The sequence below is a fragment of the Corvus moneduloides genome, chromosome 6, assembly GCF_009650955.1.
Source record: "Corvus moneduloides isolate bCorMon1 chromosome 6, bCorMon1.pri, whole genome shotgun sequence".
Taxonomy (NCBI): domain Eukaryota; kingdom Metazoa; phylum Chordata; class Aves; order Passeriformes; family Corvidae; genus Corvus; species Corvus moneduloides.
Genome location: NC_045481.1, coordinates 57352733 through 57369804, shown reverse-complemented (window position 1 = coordinate 57369804; position 17072 = coordinate 57352733). Strand labels below are relative to the sequence as shown.

The window sequence follows — 17072 nt, the reverse complement described above, 5'->3', positions numbered from 1 at the left end:
TGCGACAGGGACTCAGTGATGACTTCTGGCTCTGGCTCTCCTGCTGGTTGTGAGGGCCCTGGTTGCCCATCATCATTGACTGGTCGTACTGATTTGGTCTTATACTTCCTCCTTTGCACAGGGGCGACTGCTGCTGGCTGTGGTTGTCCTTGTGGTTCAGCTGAAGCCTGGATGGTTGTAACATCCGTGGGTTCCACTGCTGCACCATCGGACTCACCCTCTTTGGGGCAGGGAGAGGGTTTTTCACTAGCTGAGGAGGTGTATTCCCTTAGCAATTGGCATATCTCCTGGCGCACCTGGCCCATCTCCTGGCACATCTCCTTGCGCACCTGGCCCATCTCCTGGCACATCTCCTTGCGCACCTGGCCCATCTCCTGGCATATCTCCTGGCGCACCTGACCCATCTCCTGGCATATCCCCTGGCGCACCTGACCCATCTCTTGGCACATCTCCTGCATCCCTTTTGCCAGTACCCCCACCCAGTTTGGGTAGTCCATTTCTGAGGTGGACTGTTGGGCAGTATCAGTCTGTGGGGCGGGATCTCTAGTGTCTGGGGCTGTGGCAGGCTCTGGCTCTGGGGTAGGATCTCTAGTGTCTGGGGCCGTGTCAGGCTCTGGGGCAGGATCAGGCTCTGGGGTAGGAACTCTACTCTCTGGGGCCATGTCAGGTTCTGGGGCAGGATCAGGCTCTGGGGTAGGATCTCTAGTCTCTGGGGCTGGTGTCCGGGTAGATATCCAAGCCAATCTCAACTTATCCTTGAATGCTAAATAGAGTAGGCCTATCAGCAGCAGATGGTTAGTATTCAGAGGGAATTTAAACCCTTCGAAAATTGATGGGGTGGGCCCAAAGAACTGGTTGAGGGGTTGGGGGAAAACTTCCCCTGGTGTCATTTCCTCACAGAAGGTACCATTTTTAACATAACCCCAAAAACATGTGCTCAGTGTGTGATAGCTGTTTATCCATGTGCCCACATTCCGGAGGAAGTTAAAAACCCATGAATTCCTCACCTTCTCGACCCATAACACAAGCTGGATAACAGCAATGGTAGCCTTAGTCAGAGGACCCATATTCAAGTAAGGAGCTGCAAAGGGGAAGAATATAGCCACGGCCACATGCCACCCGAACCAGGGTAAACTAGACCACATAGTGCTGCCTAACAAGGTTCCAATATCCAGCACACAAAATAAAGTTATCCAGGAACTGTTATTCCTTTTTCACCTCTATCTCTTAATGCCCTTATGCCCCACGTTGGGCGCCAAGATCTGTCTCGGTTTTGAAAGACAGGTGTCTGCTAAGGAAGGCAGAGGCCCCCCTTGAAGTGGCAGATATAACCCCTTTTCCCTCCAAGTTATTATATTTTGAAATCAAGAGCCTTTAGGCGAAGATGTGGGAAATAGGAATAACAGTTCTTTACTATATATATATATATGTATATAACCAGTCAAACAAAACAACAACAACTATGGCAGTAACAGCAATCACAAACCCAGTGCCAGCCTTCTCGGCTGTCAGGCTATTTCCCCTCGGGTGCAGTTCCGCTCGCAGCCGGCAGGGGCGCTGGCGGCTCCCGGTGAGCAGGGCAGGTGCGATGGTTCCCCCGCGGCTGCAGGGGGCGCTCCGGAGCGAGCTCGGGACACACGCGGCACCGGTGCTCCGGGGATCCCGGGAAGGGATGGGACAAAGGCTTCACAAACCCCTGGGCAGCCGATCCCGGACTCTCAGGAACAGCAGGCTGGAATGGCAGGGACGAACGCAAATCCCGGGTGGCAGACGAGATGTATCCAGATGGGAAAAACCCACGGAGGCCCAGGCAGGCAGGGCGAGCAGGGCTACAGCGTAGCGAAAGCTCGAAGCAGCAGCGGAGCAGGGCAGCCGCAGCTCGGTCTCCAGCAGGGCAGGGAAAGCGGCTTTTGGGGTCCCGGCGTTGTTTCCAGCAGGAAGAAAGAACGGCCAAAAAGAAAGAAGCAGCAGCTCCTTTCTCTGCAGCTTCTCTCTCCGGACGTTCAGAGCGAACTGAACTCACACCCAGGTGTAGACAAAGGAGTAGCCAGGTCCGCCCCACTCCCCTTTTGTCTTTCTTAAGTACAGCTATTTGTCCCCTAGCAACATGCATATGGGAGAAAATTCCTTTAACAGAGAAAAAAAACAGACTAAACTAAAACCCCAACACAAATATGCCAAATTGGATTCATTTTTTTATCAAATATGCCAAATATAATAACATGGACATTTTATTTCCATATAACACTAAAGTTTAAAAGAAACACTTCATGAGATAGTGATTCTGTATTAGCAGAATATCTTAGCCTGTTTCACTTTAATAAAAAAACAATTTAACAGCATCCTCAAACTTGCTTAGACTGAAGAAATTAAATCTCTGACCCTTACCGGTATTTTGCTGATTTCTAGAACAGACCACCTGGATATTATATAGGTGAACTGAATCTCTGGCAGGTTTTTTGGATAAGGTGTAAGATCTTAAAACAAGGCTGAACAATGCTGTTCAAATGATAGGTGAAGTTATGAAAAATTTTTGCTTTGATTACCTCTGAAATTTGAGGTGAGCTACCTGGAATTTATACTATATTGAATACAGTTACAAATACCTTTCTTCTGAGTCTATCCCAATGTTTTTTGCAGGTCAGCAGCAAATCTGTCACTGCTTTGAACTCTGGAAATCAGGGCAACAGAAAACCGCAGCAATTTTTAAGTGATGATGTATGTCAATACAGCTTTATTGAGTGTTTACTCGTGAGGGTACTGAGGCACACATGAATCACTGACACAAACTAGAGAGAGTAGGACTTCTGCTACTGTTCAACACAAAATCCATTAAAAATTACCTTGGCATACATATTCCTTTGCAGCATGAGCTTTGACAGATGCCCTTATGAATGAAAATGGCAAATGGAGTCAACCTGCATTGGCAGAGAAACAAATTTAAACTCCTGCCCAGTATCACCAGAATATATGAGAATATTTCTACCACACCTAGTCTAGCTCCTCTTCCAGTTACCCTTCATCCTTCATATCTAGAATCCTTTTACTCTAAACCCCAAAGGTCTCCCTTATTACGGCACCGTTCCATTTACATAGAGGAAAGCTGTGATCAACCAAAACCAGTCTAAATCCATGGCTGGCAGATTTGTTACAAGCTAATTCCCAGATAACCTGAAACCAGCCCTATACAGTCAGCCTCACATATTGACACTAACACTGAAAAAGTGAATACACCTCACTGCTCTTCGTGTATTTATGTAACACAAATTGATGTCACAACCTGTATCTCAAATATCTCGTCTCATGAATTATTCCCCTTCATTAACTCCACATATTTCATCCTAAGCCACACAAGTCAGCAGAAGCAGCCTTATTGAAGCTTTCTTGAATGATAGCATTTCAAAGTCTCTGTCATCGTTGAGCCACTGTATGACTTAAGCAATATCTGTGGAATTTATAGGTTTTCTTTAATGGTCAGATGGGGAAACAGCAAATGGCACAACCTACATGCTGTTATTGCCACATGTTAAAGCTTTATATTCCCATGCTTTAGAACCCTGGATATCTCCTGAAGCAAGGATAAAATAATTTCTCCACAGGCTTTTAATTATTTTCAGACAACGATCCCACCAATTCTTCAACACTGTTCAAAAAGTTAGGTGAAAAGATACCCTGATTTCCTGTCTTGCATTTTAAAGGCAATTTCAGTGTCATATTTCTACAAGAAAATACCCTTTCCCTAATCACTTTCCTCGTACTGACAAAGGCTAGTGTAAACAAAAAACCCAAAACCAAAAACCACTTTGCTGCTTTGGGTCTTTTGTGATGTTTCTATTCTATGTGCACAGTTGGCTTCAGTCCTTCATTTCCTAACACAGAAAAATATAGCAAAAATATAGCAAAGTCATAAAAAACTACCACTAGATCTCAAGAGAGCACCTAGATCTATACCCAAATATTTATGACTAATCAAGCTGAGCTTCTATTACCCAAATTGCTGCCTCATCTCAGTCCCAAAATGATTTGCTTAGAACGAGGTGTCAGTTGTTAGCACAGCTGTGTGAAGTCCCAAGGAATAAGAATGGTATAACTCGCTGTTCTGTTACTTTCCCCAGTTTCCATGGCTCACTAAAATTCTTTTTTCAGGTTCTCGCCATGCCTTTCTGGATTTGCCCTAAGACTCAGCTTTCTTACTATTAACATCCACTGGAGATCTGTTGGAACGCCAGATACCAATTATTTAGTTAAACCAACAAAAACTTTGTATGGGCATTAAGAGGTAATTTAATGCTTTCTTTTAGATATCACAAACATCATCATAATTTGAAACCAGAGCTGGTATTATAAATTTAAGGTACTTTTTAGGACGCCTCTGTTGTGTATTACCATCTTTGTTCCAAAACCTCCAAGAATAATTAGGGTGCACTGACACCACCCAAATGTGGACCAGATGAAGGCTGGTCAAAATTTCATACCTCCTGCCTGAAAAATCCATTGTTGTCCTGAAGATGTTCATAGAATCATCAAGGGTGGAAGAGACCTTCAAGATCATATCAGCACAGCCACCATATCCCCTAAACCACCACACCACCCAGACGCCTCTTGAACACACAGCAGAATTTTAAAAAGCCAACCAAACAAAAAACCCAAACCAAACCGACCAAACAAAAAGAGCAACAGACTTTTGAGAGACATTCTGGTGACTAAAAGGCCGTGTTGGGTTTTCACCCTGAATGAAGCGACAGAGTTGACAGGGCTTTGTTTTATTTAAAACAATGAACAGTTTTGATAGTGCTGATTTCGGGGCCGGGGTGAGGTGCGAAATAGCGTCTGAAGGACCTGAAGGAGGCACAGGGCACCCCCGGGACAGCACAGGGCACCCCCGGGACAGCACAGGGCACCTCTGGGACAGCACAGGGCACCCCCGGGATAGCACAGGGCACCCCCGGGACAGCACAGGGCACCTCCGGGACAGCACAGGGCACCTCTGGGACAGCACAGGGCACCCCCGGGACAGCACAGGGCACCTCTGGGACAGCACAGGGCACCCCCGGGACAGCACAGGGCATTCCCGGGACAGCACAGGGCACCCCCGGGATAGCACAGGGCATTCCCGGGACAGCACAGGGCACCCCCGGGATAGCACAGGGCACCCCCGGGACAGCACAGGGCACCCCCGGGATAGCACAGGGCACCCCCGGGACAGCACAGGGCACCTCTGGGACAGCACAGGGCACCCCCGGGATAGCACAGGGCACCCCCGGGACAGCACAGGGCACCTCCGGGACCGCACAGGGCACCTCCGGGATAGCACAGGGCATTCCCGGGACAGCACAGGGCATTCCCGGGACAGCACAGGGCACCCCCGGGATAGCACAGGGCACTCCCGGGATAGCACAGGGCACCCCCGGGATAGCACAGGGCACCTCCGGGATAGCACAGGGCATTCCCGGGACAGCACAGGGCATTCCCGGGATAGCACAGGGCACCCCCGGGATAGCACAGGGCACCCCCGGGATAGCACAGGGCACTCCCGGGACAGCACAGGGCACTCCCGGGATAGCACAGGGCACTCCCGGGACAGCACAGGGCACCCCCGGGATAGCACAGGGCATTCCCGGGACAGCACAGGGCACCCCCGGGACAGCACAGGGCACTCCCGGGACAGCACAGGGCACCCCCGGGACAGCACAGGGCATTCCCGGGACAGCACAGGGCACCCCCGGGATAGCACAGGGCACCCCCGGGACAGCACAGGGCACCCCCGGGATAGCACAGGGCACCCCTGGGATAGCACAGGGCATTCCCGGGACAGCACAGGGCACCTCTGGGACAGCACAGGGCACCTCTGGGACAGCACAGGGCACCCCCGGGATAGCACAGGGCACCCCCGGGACAGCACAGGGCATTCCCGGGATAGCACAGGGCACCCCCGGGATAGCACAGGGCACCCCCGGGACAGCACAGGGCATTCCCGGGACAGCACAGGGCATTCCCGGGACAGCACAGGGCACCCCCGGGATAGCACAGGGCATTCCCGGGACAGCACAGGGCACTCCCGGGACAGCACAGGGCACCCCCGGGACAGCACAGGGCACCCCCGGGATAGCACAGGGCACCCCCGGGACAGCACAGGGCACCCCCGGGATAGCACAGGGCACCCCCGGGACAGCACAGGGCATTCCCGGGACAGCACAGGGCACCCCCGGGACAGCACAGGGCACCTCCGGGATAGCACAGGGCATTCCCGGGACAGCACAGGGCACCCCCGGGATAGCACAGGGCACTCCCGGGATAGCACAGGGCACCCCCGGGACAGCACAGGGCACTCCCGGGATAGCACAGGGCACCCCCGGGACAGCACAGGGCACCTCCGGGATAGCACAGGGCATTCCCGGGACAGCACAGGGCACCCCCGGGACAGCACAGGGCACCTCCGGGATAGCACAGGGCATTCCCGGGACAGCACAGGGCACCCCCGGGACAGCACAGGGCACCCCCGGGATAGCACAGGGCACTCCCGGGATAGCACAGGGCACCCCCGGGACAGCACAGGGCACTCCCGGGATAGCACAGGGCATTCCCGGGACAGCACAGGGCACCCCCGGGATAGCACAGGGCACCCCTGGGATAGCACAGGGCATTCCCGGGACAGCACAGGGCACCCCCGGGACAGCACAGGGCACCTCTGGGACAGCACAGGGCATTCCCAGGACAGCACAGGGCACCCCCGGGATAGCACAGGGCACCCCCGGGACAGCACAGGGCATTCCCGGGATAGCACAGGGCACCCCCGGGACAGCACAGGGCACCCCCGGGACAGCACAGGGCATTCCCGGGACAGCACAGGGCACCCCCGGGATAGCACAGGGCACCCCCGGGATAGCACAGGGCATTCCCGGGATAGCACAGGGCACCCCCGGGATAGCACAGGGCACCCCCGGGACAGCACAGGGCACCTCTGGGACAGCACAGGGCACCCCCGGGATAGCACAGGGCACCTCTGGGACAGCACAGGGCACTCCCGGGACAGCACAGGGCACCCCCGGGATAGCACAGGGCACCCCCGGGACAGCACAGGGCACCTCTGGGACAGCACAGGGCACCCCCGGGATAGCACAGGGCACCTCTGGGACAGCACAGGGCACTCCCGGGACAGCACAGGGCACCCCCGGGACAGCACAGGGCACTCCCGGGATAGCACAGGGCACCCCCGGGACAGCACAGGGCACTCCCGGGATAGCACAGGGCACCCCCGGGATAGCACAGGGCACTCCCGGGATAGCACAGGGCACTCCCGGGACAGCACAGGGCATTCCCGGGATAGCACAGGGCACCCCCGGGATAGCACAGGGCATTCCCGGGATAGCACAGGGCACCTCTGGGACAGCACAGGGCATTCCCGGGACAGCACAGGGCACCCCCGGGACAGCACAGGGCACTCCCGGGACAGCACAGGGCACTCCCGGGACAGCCCCCGGATCTGGCCCCGGCCCCAGATCAGTGCCGCACTCCCTCTGCCGCCCCGGCGCCGCACTGCAGCACGGCGGAGCCTGCAGCGGGCCGCAGCCCTCCGCTCACTAGCCGCCGCCAGGAGCGTTCGCTCAGCCCCGGCCCCGGCCCCGGCCCCTCCACCCGCGCCGGGAAGCACCGGGAAGCACCGGGAAGCACCGGGAAGCACCGGGGCCCGCCGGACACCGCGGGCCGTGGTCCCCCCTCCGCGCCGCCAGGTGTCGCCGTCTCAGTTTCCTCGGCCGGAAGCGCCGCCCCGGCCGCCCCGCGGCTCTGTGGTGAGCGGTGTTTGATGGCGGCAGCGCGGAGGGACAGAGCCCACGGACAGGGACCGGCACGGCGGGACAGAGCCCACGGACAGGGACCGGCACGGCGGGACAGACACCGCGGGGAGGTACCGGCACGGCGGGAGAGAGCCCGAGGGGAGGTGGCGGGGCCGCCCTGAGGGCGCGCGTCCGGCAGCGGAAGGGCCCGGCCTTTCTTTCCGTGTGGCAGTTCTAGGCCAGTGCTGCCCGTGTGAGGCACTTTCCTCCTTCCCTTGTGCCCCCCCAGCCCCGTGCCGGGTGGGCGGCAGGCGTCCTCCGCTCTGTGCTGCCCCTCATCGAGCTCTGGCCTGTGGCGTTTGTTACGGTGAGCACTGATTAACCATTGCACAGGTGCACATACAAACCTTGTTTATTGGGGTTTCAAGCGCTTTCCACCAAGGAGAATTCACAGGAGAAGCAGCCGTGTGCTCCTCCCAAGGGCAGAAGAGAAGAAACGCGCTGAAGCTTCCGCCAAGAATTCCTGTGAATTAGGTGGATGAGATCCCTAAGTTATGTCGGCAGTTCTATCATTTGAACAAACCGAGGTGACAGACCTGTTGTGTTCTCCCGCAGTTTAATATAGGGAACATTACATAGCATAGTCAGCTGTCAAAACAGATACCTGATAGGGATAGCATGATAATGACTATTTGGGTTTTTTTTTTCCTTAGAAGACAAACTGGGTTTCTCAATAAGAACGTATTCCAAGAGTTCTGACTTACAGTCCATGTGCAAATTTTGAAAATTCAGGCCATCTCTTGTATATTGACCTAGTGTGTTTCAGCCACACACACAAATCCCACCTTCTGCAGCAGGAATCAGTCAAAAATGCACATTAGTGCTTGAAGCAGGCTTGGTGCAGAGCCTGTAACAGCCTTCTTTGAGTAAAGTTATTTAATATTGCCTAAATTGCTGTTAAAATGTTAACTCAGCTGCAGTGAACTTTGATCTTTCACAGTTCTGGTTACCTTGGTTTGAAACACAAACTTTGTGCAGCTAATAAAAAAAGATTAATTGTCATTAGAGCTGGTTCACTAAGATGGTGAAGTTTGATAGGTGGTCTTTCAAAAAACTTTTAAAAAAATCATTCAAAGTCAGTACTGCAGTAGAAGCATGTAAATAGGCAAAGGCACTGGGACTTCTGTGTAGTGAAACAGCACAGTCACTGCTCAGCAGCCACTGGAAATAAGAATTTTTTCAATTTCATTTAAATCTACCCTTTACCTCTTATGTGTATTGTTCAGTGCAGATGTGAAAAGCTCAAAACTTCAGGAGTTAACTTAGACTACAGAAATGTGAGTGAAGAAGAGTTCAGATGGCCTAGCAACTTAGGAGTGGACTAGGTATAGCCCTAAAAACACAGGATGTAGGTTTTGACCTGAAAAATTGGTGTTAAGCATTAGAATACTGAAGTCTTTGTACTTTCAGATCACTTGCAAAAAAACAGAACCGGGTTTGCATTGTTTTCAGAATGAAACACTCTTTTCTCACAGGTTTATAACATTGTATGTGTAGTTCCTCTACATTTGGGACTCTTTGTGCCTGTGTTTTTTCTTGCTTTAATTTAAATGTGGAAGTTGCAGCATTCCTAACAGTAGGCCGAGAAAACTTGTTTAAAAATGTTTATTCAGTTATAATCAGTTGTGTCTCAAATCAGATATAGGATTATACTTTCAGACAAGTTTACTGGCCCAAGTGGAACCTCACAGATCATTTATATTTGCATCAGTTAAATCACTAGGAAATATCACGTCTTATGCAAGACCTTTCAATTACTGTGCATACATACAGTTTAATATATGGAAAAATGTAATTGCTTCAGATACAAACATCTGCTTCAGAAAAACTGAAGTATTGCAGTCAAGAGCATTTCTGCAGCAAAAATACTCCAAGCAGTGGCTTTCTAAATAATTCTAAAAATCCTATTGACTTACTATTCTCTTTTAAGCTCTTGTACGGTTGTGTTCATATTTTTGTATATTGGCTAAACTTACTCATTTCATGTTGTTAGATTTTTATGATGTTATTTGATTTTATTTTATTGAGAGTAGAATCCCAGACTCTTTTGCACTGGACAACTGGTAGATTCTTCTATTGATTAAAAGGCCATATTACCCTGTTCAGTGGTTAGAACTAATAAATGTGTGTTGTGGTTTAACCCCAGCTGGCAACTAAGCACCACACAGCCATTCACTCACCCTGCTCACTGGGGGGAGGATCAGAAGGATTAAAGTGAGAAAGTTGTGGGCTGAGATAAAAATTAATATGATAATATAATAATGAGCTTAATAATTAAAAGACATTTCTAAAAATATTGTAAGAAAAATGAAAAGAAAACCAAAAGAGAGCAGAAAGTAAAAGCCAAGAAAAAACCAAGCAGTCCAAATGAAGACAGTTGCTCACCACCAACTCACCAATGCTCAGCCATTCCCAGCAACCCCTGCCCACCAGCCTCCACTTTACTGCCGAGCATGAGGCCACAGGCTCAGGAATATCCTTTGGGTCATTTGGGGTCAGCTGTCCTGGCTCCTTCCCTTCCCAACTCCTTGTGCACCCGCAGCCCCACTCTGTCAGGGTGAGAGGCAGAAAAGGCTGTGATGCTGTGTAAGCCCTGCGAAAACACCAGCGTGTTATCAGCATTGTTTTGGTCACAAATCCAAAACACAGCCCCGTACATACAGCTATTGTGAAGAATTTAACTCCATCCCAGACACAACCAGTGCACTGCTTTTTCATTTTTCTGGGTTTTGCCTTTGCAGAATAGGATGTAGGTGAACATAAGCATCCCAGTTAGGCTACACTCACTGTAATTAAGGTAGCCTAACTGGGCTAATCTTGGGGGATTTGAGAGCAAGGGATTCATTTCTTTTGGTAGAAGTTTGTTTTTTATATTTTATGTTGCAGTGGAAAATAGGGCAAGATGGGCTCAGGCTCTGGTGTATTAGGGCCAGCATTGGACTAGCAACAAACTTTGGCCAGGGTATGAGACCAGTCTGCAGTGGCTCACTTGGTATTTAATAATTTAATTTGGTAATTGAATTAGTGTATAACTGTATAATAACTACTCAGTGGAGGGCACATGCACACAAACTGCACACACAGGCCACGTGACGACAAAACTGCACACATCTGGAACCACCAGTCTTGGTGCATAGCCCAGACTGGTTCTTGGAAGGCTCAGATTGATCCAGGGTGTTGACCTGCACCTGATATACGTAGGAAGAACATACAGGAAAGTACTGCTGGATGCGAATTGCTGACTGACATCAGCCAGTCTGTGCAGCCTACCTTGTGCAGCTTTTTTTCCCCTTTGGAAACAGGATGGGTGAATTGTTTAGCCATCAGCAGTCCCTTTCTGTGGTCATTCTCGGTCTTGACTAACAGGGATTGTCCCAAGAGATGGGGTCCCCAGGAAAACCAATGACCAGAGCAGGCTGCTTGCTGTGTGAACAATTCATCCACCTCATACCTTGCTCCCAGATTGCTCTTGAGAAAGTAATGCTACTAAACATTTTGAATAGATACTTATTTTAGCAAAAAAAAAAAAAAAAAAAAAGCCTCTGAAAGAAATAGAAGATGCATGTTTTAATTCCAGAATAAATTTAGTATCTTTTTAGTTTTATCTAGTCCAGAAGGCTATAATTTCTTTACATGTTTTTTAAACTACTTAAATGCAATATGTCTGGCTTATGGATAAAAGTTTGCATGGCGAATCTGATTGATTTTAATGCTTTCTCTAGGGTGATCTTCACAGAAGCTCATAAAGGCTTCAAAGAATTCATTATAGGCAAGATAAATGAAATAAGTTGTTCTGATAAAGTAAAATGGATCCTTGTTCGGTTGGAGTTCAGCTTCAAGCTACCAATGAATGCCACAAGACCTATTACACCCGTCACACTGGCTTCAAGACTAAAGAAGATATATCTTCATCTGACCTCCTGCTACTTCAGCTTAGGACTGGAGTAACCCTGTCAGAGAACAACACAATCTGCTTCCAGCATGCAAAAATTTACATCGAAAGATTTGAAGACTTACAAAAATCCTGTTGTGATCCCTTCAACATACACAGAAAACTATCAAAGAAAAACTTGCGAGCAATTGACTTAGATGATGCAACTTTTCTAAGTGCCAAGTTTGGAAGACAGTTTGTACCTGGTTGGAAGCTTTGTCCCAAATGTATGCAGATAATAAATGGAAGTGTGGATGTGGAACCTGAAGAGCGACAGAGAAGAAAACTGGACCCAGATGTATGTATATGGATCTGTTTTCCCATCCCCTCTACATTCTGCAAGCTATTAGAGTTCATATAACTACTACATAAAGAAATTAACTTTTACTCTCATAGAAATAAGAAAGGATGTAGTCTTCTAGATGTGCAGGAGTTTACTGTATTAAAAACTTTATTTGGAGGGCCTTAAAAATCTTCTTCTCTAATTAAATATTTTGGCCTTTAAGTTTTGAAAAATTGTGTCTACTAGGGTGACTTACAACTCATAAATTCATGTAAATACCAGATTGCTACTGGTATTTTAAGCTGTTATTCAAGCCTTGCAAACAACAAATTCCTGTCCTTGAAACTGAACACTGCAAAAGTTGCTTCTAAAGATGTCTCTTCAATTAAAAAAAAAAAAAAAACCACGGAAAAAAAGTGTTTTCTCTTGCAGTTCATTACAAAATGAACCTGCATTGAGGTGAATTAAGTGTCCTCTTGTTGTGTCTGGGCTGTGAAGGCCGTGGCATTTGGTCAAGGGCAGTGATGAACTGGTGTGGGAGGATAGTTATCCGAGTGCTGAGCTTGGAATATGGCTGGTACCTTGCTCAGTGCATTGTTCAGGCTGTGCACAGGGAATCTGTAGTGTGGGCAACCAAACCAGCAAGAGCTTGTCTGTGTGCACGCTGAGCAAAGAGGAGTTGCAGTCTAGGAGCTGTTCCCCAACTGTATTTTTCAATTACATGTCAGTATGATTAGGAGGCTGATAGGAGAGTAATTTGAAAGCATTGATTAAAACTGCTACTATAAAGCTTATGCTGCTGAATTCAGAGACAGGTATAGGTCTCTGACATAAAGATTTTAAGACTTAAATTGTGTCTTCTGGGAAATCATAGAATCATAGGTCAAGAATTCATCTAGGTTATTACAATATCCTTGACTGGACATTTTCTTAAGATTAAGATTTGTATTTATAATTAAGTGACATTTTCTCTTTCTTCAGGGGCGTACAGCTAAGGCTTTGAAGTCTCTCCAGTTTGCTAATCCAGGACGACAGACTGAATTCACTCCGGAGACCAGTAAAAGGGAGAAAAGAAGGCTGCAAACAAAAATTGCAGCGTTTAATTCAGACAGGTAATTTGTTAGTTGTATTTACATTAACTGCCATTTGAAAATAAAATATCCTTGATGGTCAGCCTATAACATTATCTATGTGGATGTTTGTGTGTGTATGGATTGGGTTCTTGATTTTAGGGGTGTCGAAGACCACTGTCATTCCTGAGATAAATAGAAGGTAAAGTGTTTGCTTGCAGTCCATATTTCAGGCAAACACAGAAAGGTGTTTGTGAGGCACAACAATACTACACAGACCATAGATGTAGCTATTAATACATGCATAAGCTAAAATTCTGATAATAAGCTGAATTTGAATATAGTAAGTTCAAGTAGGCTACACTTAAAATATTGGAGTTAACTGTCTTTCAGTAAACTCAATAGTTACACTTGGTAAAAAAAGTGTGCAAATTAGGATCTTACCTTCCTTTTGAAAAACAAAGTTAATGTCCAAGTTGGACAATACTAGATAACAAGTTACAACCTTCTAATGTGACTGGTTAAATAAAAAAAAAAAGGACATTTTCTATTTGTCAAAATATGCAAGGAATATCACATTAATGTGTTGCCCCTGCTCTCCACCTAAGTGTAACTGTACCAGACAGAAACAGATACTAGATGTGCTGCTCACCAACTACACATCCTTTCCTCTCCCTCCGTTTCTTCTGCTTAATTTGGGCACAGAGTGGAGAGACAATTAGGACTGAGAAATGTTGTCAAATACAGTAAGGTATGTATATCTTTGAAATTAACAGTGTTAAAGTGAACACATGAAGAAAGCAAACTTCCCTCCACAAATACTAGCAACTTGGCATCAAAGTGGATTTTAACATGGAAAATAACTGTTGGTTTTCATTGTACAGGCAAGTTCTGCCAGCCAAGAGTAAAGTGTACGATAGCCAGGGCCTGCTGCTCTACAGCGGGATGGACCTGTGTGACTGCCTGGATGAAGATTGCCTGGGCTGTTTCTATGCCTGCCCCAAGTGTGGCTCCAACAAGTGCGGCACAGAATGTCGCTGTGACCGCAAGTGGCTCTACGAGCAGATCGAGATAGAGGGAGGAGAGATCATTAGAAATAAGCATGTTGGGTAGTGTAAGTGTGCATTATTTAATCCTGACTGTGGCCCATGCTTTTATTAAACACCGCACATTCAGCATTTAGTAGTTGAATGGAAGCCCTTGGAATTTGTGATGATCCACGTGATGAATGTACTCACTTTCACAATCATTTTCAGTATGGACATAATCATGCTGCTGTCTTTTCACACTTGAGTCTGCATTGTATTCAGGCTTCTTAGTCATCCCAGTAAGATCTCACTGGGCAGTCTTTGTATTAAAGTGCAGGGTGCTAAATTCTAATGTGATCTACCCTGAGCCACTCACTACTGCTTCATACATTGTTTTATAGAATGTACCATCTGCATGTATCCCCCATTTCTCCTTCTCTAGTTCAGGATCTCATGGGTTTTAACCTGTTTTATGTGAAACACTGAAAGTTCTCAATGAATTTACATGCAGTATTAATAAGGCTCTCTCTAGTATTAGTAGTGAATGCTGTATCATATGTAGAGTATTGAAGCTGCATCTGGTAAATCCAGTCCTGTTCATTTAAAAAGGAGTCAAAAAAAGAGCATTTAGGTGTTCAGATCTCGTCCCAGTTACTGGGATTGGAAATCAAGTTATCCTTATGAATTCAAGCCTCACTCTTAAAATACTGAAATTAAACTGTCAAGGCATTGTGTTAAAGTGTAATTTATTACTTTGTTTCTGTAGAACAAAATTAAAATCATTTTGCTCTGTTATCAGTCTGTAATTGGTCTGAACCGGTACTTCGACAACCATCTCCCTGTTTTTTTTCTCTTTTTACTGATTTTAAAGGTTTATACGCCGCTGAAACGAACTTGAGCATCTGTTTCCAAACCAAGGTTATCTAGGCTGTTACCAAAAAACCACTGCTGAATTGGAAGTATCTTTGGTTGATACATTGTCTGTCCTCAGAATACTAAACTTTAACAAGGTGTACAGAAAAGATTTTATAAATGAAATATTGGTAACATTTTTATTCTTTGTATTTTTGTTGTGTTTTGTATAAATTTCCTATTCTTTGATAACTTGGAAAATCTGCATGTTTGTTGGGTCACGTTTTTTCAATAATGCTGTTAGCTTCTTGCAGACATACTTGGTAAAGTTGTATAATCTTGCTATTTGTTCAGCAGATTTTTTTCTTTTCTGGCGAGTGTCACGAACCTTGCATTGCCAAAACCCGAAGTTATGCTTTGAGTTGTGCTGACATCTGCTGGTCCTGCTGGAGTAAGCACTGAGATACTACATTTTTATTAAATCTGCTATAAAAATAATCAGACTCCTTTTTTTTTTGGTCAGAGCATTGGCTCTTCTGCAAGTGGGTATCTCTCATTGGCCTTGGGTTCCAGCCACATTTATCACAAGAACCATGAGGTGAGTCTTGGGCAGAGCCACAGAGTCTTTGCAGCTTTCCAGGCAGCAGTGCCACAGCTGAGTAACAGCCATGGCTTGCTTCCCTTCCATGCCAGTGGCATCTGACACAGCAGTGAATCTTGTGCACTTGATCCATGTTTGGATCTGTTTCATCTCTTAAGCAATCTTTTGAATTAAATGAAAATATAAACAGGTAACTTCCAGGAGAGTGAGAGGGGAAAAGCTGGTTGAGGTTGAGTCATGTCATTTACATGCGTTTATTTTTTTTTTAATTAGACCAGAGTCAGCAATACCCATTGTTAATGAATTTAACAGGCTTCCACATGTGTGATGAGTGTAACTGACCGCTTCTGGTCCGCAGCCAGATTTTGGATTCAATAACTACTGAATGCCTAGAGCATCCCGTTATTAGAGCTGTACTTCTCCATCTCCATTAAGTCTCTGCAAAGTTAGTACATTCAGCCTCTCATTTTACAGATGCACTAGCAGGTGATTACTTTCCCAGATAAAACACTTGTTTCCTAACAAAATGCACAGGACTGCTGTTTGACTAAAAACCTGCATCAAGTAGTGGGTACTGTCCCTAAGGAGACTTGGGGTTTGGGTTTTTTTCTGGTAAAAAAATGACTTCTTGGTGTTCACTGTTCACATATCATCCTAACATATTTAGGACATTTCCATTTCACTGCATTTCCTTAACATGCCTAGGCTGTAGTGTGTTACTAAGTTCAATAGCATGTATTTATACAGTTCCACATGCCCCACAACCATTTTCCTCTTAAAAGACATTGTTACAAGTCAGACTTTACCGTCTTGTTAGATTTAAAATGCTTATAGCATGAATTTTTCTTTTTTCTATTTTGACAAACGCCACACAAGCTATTTTGTCATCATCTAAAGTGAGTGCATATGACTCCCAGCAGCACAGGTACTTCCCCATCTGCCAGAGTTACTCACAACTAAGCCTGTTAAACAGGACATTCTTTTAACCGAGCCAAAGGAAGCAACTACTTTCCATAAAATCCAATATTCGTAACCACTTTAAGCTCTGCATGCAGTGAAGCCAACTGCAGGTATAGCTCAGTGGCTGTATTAAAACTTTTCTTTCGGTATTAATTGCAAAAATGAATGCCTTGGCAAAGTTTACATATTCAAGAGACAAAAATTAATGACAATAAAAGACTGGTTCATGAAGAATGCATACCCCATGAATCAGTTGGAGTTTATTGAACAGAAGCTCCAGAATTGTGCTCTTGTAAGAAACCAAGCCAGTTCTTAACACGCTGCTTTCTCACATCAAGATTAGAACATGGTCAAATTTAACATCTTCTGAAGTCAGCGAGGGTTCTTCTGTGGGTCCTGTGAGAATTACCACACAACCCCGTGGTCATACCTGAGTTAGGATGTGCCCCTTTGTGAAGCTGAAAGTTTAAAACCAGGTAAATATCTCTTGGGATTATTTTTGTTAAATACTC

At 46.9% G+C, this 17072-nt stretch overlaps 1 protein-coding gene across 2 annotated transcripts; it reads left to right on the top strand.

The window, feature by feature from the left end:
* The first annotated feature begins 7810 nt into the window (after positions 1 to 7810).
* Positions 7811 to 15497, top strand: ARL14EP (ADP ribosylation factor like GTPase 14 effector protein). 2 transcript variants are annotated; one of them, XM_032112589.1, is made up of 4 exons: positions 7811 to 7906; positions 11558 to 12064; positions 13031 to 13161; positions 14004 to 15497. In XM_032112589.1, exons 2-4 carry the CDS (start codon positions 11642 to 11644, stop codon positions 14230 to 14232), a joined length of 783 nt encoding a protein of 260 aa, XP_031968480.1. In that variant the 5' UTR covers positions 7811 to 7906; positions 11558 to 11641; the 3' UTR covers positions 14233 to 15497. The 2 variants fall into 2 exon arrangements, with proteins under 2 accessions (XP_031968480.1, XP_031968479.1); XM_032112588.1 differs by having other exon boundaries at positions 7814 to 8142.
* Positions 15498 to 17072: the final 1575 nt, after the last annotated feature.

Coding starts and splice junctions, on each gene's coding strand:
- ARL14EP (XM_032112589.1), top strand. CDS start 11,642: ATGGATCCTTGTTCGGTTGGAGTTCAGCTTCAAGCTACCAATGAATGC. Junction 12,065..13,030: donor GAAGAAAACTGGACCCAGAT/GTATGTATATGG, acceptor CTCTTTCTTCAG/GGGCGTACAGCTAAGGCTTT. Junction 13,162..14,003: donor GCAGCGTTTAATTCAGACAG/GTAATTTGTTAG, acceptor TTCATTGTACAG/GCAAGTTCTGCCAGCCAAGA.